This window comes from Mercurialis annua, linkage group LG6 (genome assembly GCF_937616625.2).
Source record: "Mercurialis annua linkage group LG6, ddMerAnnu1.2, whole genome shotgun sequence".
In the NCBI taxonomy this organism is placed as follows: domain Eukaryota; kingdom Viridiplantae; phylum Streptophyta; class Magnoliopsida; order Malpighiales; family Euphorbiaceae; genus Mercurialis; species Mercurialis annua.
In genome coordinates this window covers 5,634,286-5,640,285 of record NC_065575.1, presented here as the reverse complement: position 1 = coordinate 5,640,285, position 6,000 = coordinate 5,634,286, and the positions used below count along the sequence as shown (strand labels likewise).

The window sequence follows — 6,000 nt, the reverse complement described above, 5'->3', positions numbered from 1 at the left end:
GTCAATTATAGCCAAACCTTTAAAAATCACCAGATTTAGCCAAACCTTATATGTTCTGTTTCTTTTTTAGCCATTTTTGAATCGAACCGGTTTTTCTGACACCGTGTCGTCCACGTCACCGCCAACTAAGCAATTGGCTGGCATGTCAGCTGAAATATTTAAATAAGGTTTGGCTATAACTGACACACAAAAAATAGGTTTGGTATTTTTTGGTGAATAACCCTAATTTTAAATTCAAGCCAATTTTTAAATTTAATAATTAGTAAATTAATTATATTATTTATAAAATTTATGTATATTTAAAAATAATTTATATTTCCTATTTAATACTAATTAAAATTAATTTTAATTTTTTATTAAATCTAATTAAATTTAATAAATTTATATTATAATATATTTAAATGAATATGTAATTAAAAAAATGAATTAATGTATTATTTAGGAATTAATGTTGAATTAAATTTGATGAAAAGGTTTAATGTTCATGATGATTTTGAACTTGATTTATTATTTTTAATGTTGTTGAAATCTTATTATGACTGGATTTAGGTAATAAATAAAATAGTAATGTGTAAATTAAAGTAAGTTTTGGCTATGCCGAGTAAAATGACTTATGTGTTTATACTTATAAACATCATGATTTATATTGATTACACCACAATGAGCTTCACTTTTTAAAGAAAAAAAAATGAAAAAATAATTACACTCGTCCTTTAAATAAGCAGTCTATTTAGTGATTATTTTTATGTTTATGTGTGTATAGTTGAATTATGAACATTGTTGTATGTTTATTGTGTATAATACTCTCAGATTGTTCGTCGGAAGACGAACAATTGGGTCTAAAACGGCGGCGGTGTCAAAGAACCGACGAATGTAATTTAAAAAAAATAAATTTTAAGATGAACATGACATTTTTTGTTTTTAATAGAATTTAAATTAATTATATATCCATCAAATATGTAAAAAAAATTATTAGAATTATTTAAATTTAGTAAAAAAAATAAATTAATTTAAGTTAGCGTTAAATAAAAATATTATTTTTTAATATATATGAATTTTATTATAATATAATTAATCATTTAATTATTTAATTTTAAAATTAGTTTTATTCACCAAAAAATACCAAACCTATGCATTTTGTGTCAGTTATAGCCAAACCTTATTTAAATATTTCAGCTGAAATGTCAGTCAATTGCTTAGTTGGCGGTGACGTGGACGACACGGTGTCAGAAAAACCGGTTCGATTCAAAAATGGCTAAAAAAGAAACAGAACATATAAGGTTTGGCTAAATTTGGTGATTTTTAAAGGTTTGGCTATAATTGACACAAAACGTATAGGTTTGGCATTTTTTGGTGATTAAGCCTAAAATACATAGATGATTTAAGTAGTTCAACCCTTTTAAATAGGCACTTAAATAACAAATACATAAGCAAAAAAATTGAGTAGTTAGTTGTTTGTTATTAGATTAACAACACTATAAATTTTATTAATAAAATTATTTAACCATTGAAAAACTCTGAATGGACCGAATAATTAAATCGGATGTAAAGTTATTAAATGTAAATTTTGTAATATAAAGGTATTTGAATGCTTTATAGTATTATAATATTATTTATCATTCTGTAGTATTTTTTTTCAGTCTACGTTGATATTCATATATGTTTTTTTTAGTCTATGTATATATCCATATATTAGTATTTTCATACTCAAGTAGTCACAAATGAGGATTAGGAGTAGTATTTTTAAATTATAAATTTTAAAATAAAATTAAACTGAAGAATGTGTAAAATTATTAAAATTGTAAATTTTTGTAATCTACATTTGATAGACACTACTGTAAAATAAGTGAGTATTTTAATTATAGTAAAAGTAGTTTAAGTTAGCTAATATTCAAACAATATAATTATTATTAAATAATTATTAAAATTAATAGCAAAAACATTAATGTAAATATAAAATTTTTATGGTCATTAATTAATTACTAAAGATATACAGTTAGACTCCTAATTATATATATTATATATCAGAGGCATCCTATTTATAATAGTATTGTGGTGTACAAAATTTACCTATTTAATTGGCTTTGCACTCAAATTATTCCGTCTACTTGCTGAACTAAAAAGTTTATTTTCTTTGGGTTGATCATTGAATGGTAAGACATTTCTAATTTATAGGTAAGACATCAATCCGGTTCAGAGACGTTTTTATATGTTCTATCTTTTCACTTTAATAGCAAACTGCGAGTGTTCATATTAACTATGTTGATAGCATAGTTAAACCAAAAGTCTGATATCCCTATTAATTAGAAAAAGATTAGCTATTTTTTCTATACTCAATTAGCATTTCTTTGCCATAATACAATTTTATTTTAACTAAAATTCTAATTATAATAATTTTTCAGTGATTAATTAAATAACTAATTTGTTAATGACTATAAAACCGTTATTTAATATAAATTAAAAAGAGTTATTCCGTAAATTTGCCTGTCCCCCCCCCCATCCGTGCTTTTATATATAGTATAGATTTGAAAGAGTCCATTATAGATGCTCTAAAAAGTAAAGTTTATATATTTGTTATATCTTGAATTTTAGATGGAATATGGAGCTATTTAACATCAAAAACATTCGACCATACGCAATTCTAGTTTTTCCAATTCAGAAGTTAATTGCAGTGGTGACTCTAAGGTGATCTATTTATTTGGTTGTCTGGCCTTCTAGTCTCTATGAACAATCAGTTTATAAATCTCATATTTGAATATTATACTAGTTTTAATTTACTAATTCAATCAAATGTAAGATCTCTAGAACTTTATTCTTTGGCACCGGTTTATTATACATATAAAGAAGTATATGACAGAACAGAACCAGTTACAAATATTACTTTTCTTTAGGTAATGTTAAATTCAGCACCTCTTTGCATCAAGATCATTACCATGGCACAAAGTTCTCTGCCACAATAGACTCCCAGCAACACTTCAGAACAGGGACATTTATATTATCATTATCGGAGACTTATTAGTGTAGTGCAAAGTAGAAACCCCCAACTTTATATTAATTTTCATCACGTAAAATAGTATATAGCAAATATTCTGTATAAATTAAATAAATCAAGTTGACCTAAGAAAATCACACATTACTGCAGTTGGCAATCGGAGCTCGGGCTACTGGAGCGTAACCTAGAACCAAAAACCAGAGAAGAAACACCGATTAAAAGAAACCAAACTCAAGAACATAATAATGTTCTCAGCCAAATCACTGCAGCCATACACAGTTTATACTTGTTTGCTAATTCTAAAATCGCAGTTGAACTGCAAGAAACCATTCTTTAAAATGTAGTCTCGATGATCCAAACAAATTACATTTATTGCAAAAATTGCTATTCACTGCATCAAATGCTTACTCCAAATTATCAATATGGAGCTCTAAAACAGCCAGAAAAAGGAGTCCAGCTCATTCTTCTGTTTTCCTTTGCCCTAAGACTGGAATATCTTCATAACGTTTCTGCGGCGGAATCAAAAGCATTAGAACAAAAATCAGACGCAACACCAGTAAAAAGGCGGAGCAACAATCAGTTAGACAATAAGGGGTCACAATTTAAGTTTGCGTAAGCCTAGTAGTTATTTTAAAGTATATAGTTTATAATATTAATAATTCATTGACAATATGAATTGAGTAGACAATGAACATCTCAAAGCACAGATAGGCAGACATTGACTCTGCAATCGAGCACATAGCCATAGACCAATTCATCTAACATCAAACATTACATGTAATTTTAAAATCATTGTCATGACCTGCGACACGAGCTCTCCAATAATTATTCTCAAAAAACTAGATGATAATTATACTCAATCTCGGATGAAAAGAAAATGAGAATGATGATGTGCAACTAATTTAAAAGGAAGTACTGTGAAGATAAACACAAAAGCAGCAGGAAAAAGCAATTGTAAACTGAAATTCTCTGGGACCCTGGGGTGTTAAAAAGGCAGACAACCAGATTAAAAGTCCAAACTACAGCTTAAAAACATATGTAACCACAAAATATCCAAAATTCAGAAACAAGTTGGTCAAACCAGATTCCCTATGAAGCTATTTCACAATACAGCTAGTGAAGAATAACTTTGTGCAACTTGTTTAAAGTAACAGGCGTCATGTGCAACGTAAAAACCATCGTAGCTTCTCACATCAATTCCTTTCCAATGAAATCTTCTCCAACCATAACACAAAATGTCACTAGCTTAACATCCACCATGGTCTAGAGTTTAACTCTAGATGAAAGTTGTGCATAAATCAGGCAATGGGATAGAGCACCGCATTCACTTCACGTGAAAGCTGATTATCTGTAATGTTCAGCAAAGCCTTACTAACTACATTATTATTTTGTTGTTAGACATGCAACATTGCCTTAATCCTCAACTAATCACAAGATACTTCCTTCACTAACAAATATCGCAAAATGCTCAAACAACTTCTATGTATCATTTCATAGCATACCATCTGGAACCACATAACATAGCTAAGCACTATAGGCCATTGATATAAATGAAACTTCCATCAAAACAAAAAAATAGGAGAGAAAGAATGCTCACTCCAACATTGTTGTTTTCCCATAGCTTTCGAACTCCGTAATCCACAGCCTGTATCCCCACAATTCCATTACAATAAACAATTAGACAATACAAGAAAACACAAATCATACATTAATACAGTCGTTTTTCTCGTTTTTTAAAACAGAAAACACAGATTAAAATCAGAAATTTCTCATTTTGAATCCAACTTCCGCAAGAGAAAATCAGAAACTGTATCATATATAGCAGCAAAGATTTTCTAATCAAAATAAACAGCCTATTAGTATTTCTAAATCATATCAATTAAAATTTTCTCAAATTTTCTCAATCATTTGATAAGATAATAACACATACATTTAATAGTTAAGAAATTGAAGTAATATCATAACATAACATATTGTCAGAGATCTTACCCGTTCACCGGCGAAAGCGCCGGCGATGATGAAAGTGACGTAGATGGAGTTGCGGCGCATGATAACCTTGTAGATGCCTTCGAAGACGCCACCTCCTCTTTTTCTAGCCGCCGTGTATTCCATGGCTACTGATTGATTGGATTCTGTTTAGATCTGAGTCTAGGGTTTTCTAATTGTTTTGTATTTCTGAAGAAAAGGGTTTGCTAATCGTTGATTTTGAATTGCAGGAAAATAATTTTAGACGATGATGCTGGTCAAAAATATAAGGGGTGCTTATTCAGAGCGAACGTGCTCAAACTTCAAGCCGTGTGAACGGAGTTTCAACCGTTGGATTACTCATGGTTTAAGATTGTAGTCAAATGATAAATTTTGAAAGTTATTGTTAAAATGATAAAACAATATAAGTTATATTAATTTAGTTTGATTTAATAATTTTATTGTTTTTCAAAAAAAAAAGTTCATAGATTAAAATGAACTTAAATTGAATTGCCTAATCAATTAAATTTCAAAAATAGTTTAATGCGTTATTTAATCTCAAAATTATATTATATTGTCTCTTTATATTTTTTTACTTTTTAGTTTTTTCTATTTAACATCTTAATTTCTGATTTTGTTATATTCATAACTTATCAAATTATGCGTGCATGACGCACGCTAACGTGCTTATAAAATAAATTAAACCTATAAATTATATTATTTTATTCTGTTTCACCCTTTAATTATTATTATTATTTTGTTACACGTTTAAATTTCTATTTTGACCATTTATTATTTAACCTCTCACACAAAATTGATTTTAAAAATCTACATAAATATGCCCTCCATGTTAAACTAAAGAGTAATATCTTTATATATTATTTGAAAATTCATTTAATGTCATCACAAGCTTATATATTTCATAAACATCGTAAAAAAATTCTTTTAGTTATTATTGAAATATACAAAAAAAAATACGCTTACATATATAAAAACTAATATCACATAATTATTTAATTAATTTTAATTATTTTCATCTATTT

At 27.9% G+C, this 6,000-nt stretch overlaps 1 protein-coding gene across 1 annotated transcript; it reads right to left on the bottom strand.

Annotated features, from left to right (window-relative positions):
* Window positions 1–3,207: 3,207 nt before the first annotated feature.
* LOC126654038 (cytochrome b-c1 complex subunit 9, mitochondrial) lies at window positions 3,208–5,225 on the bottom strand. The gene is made up of 3 exons (XM_050348073.2): window positions 4,982–5,225; window positions 4,590–4,637; window positions 3,208–3,501 (listed from the first exon to the last, which is right to left on the bottom strand). The coding sequence occupies exons 1-3, from the start codon at window positions 5,102–5,104 to the stop codon at window positions 3,451–3,453; spliced, it is 222 nt and encodes a 73-aa protein (XP_050204030.1). The 5' UTR covers window positions 5,105–5,225; the 3' UTR covers window positions 3,208–3,450.
* Window positions 5,226–6,000: the final 775 nt, after the last annotated feature.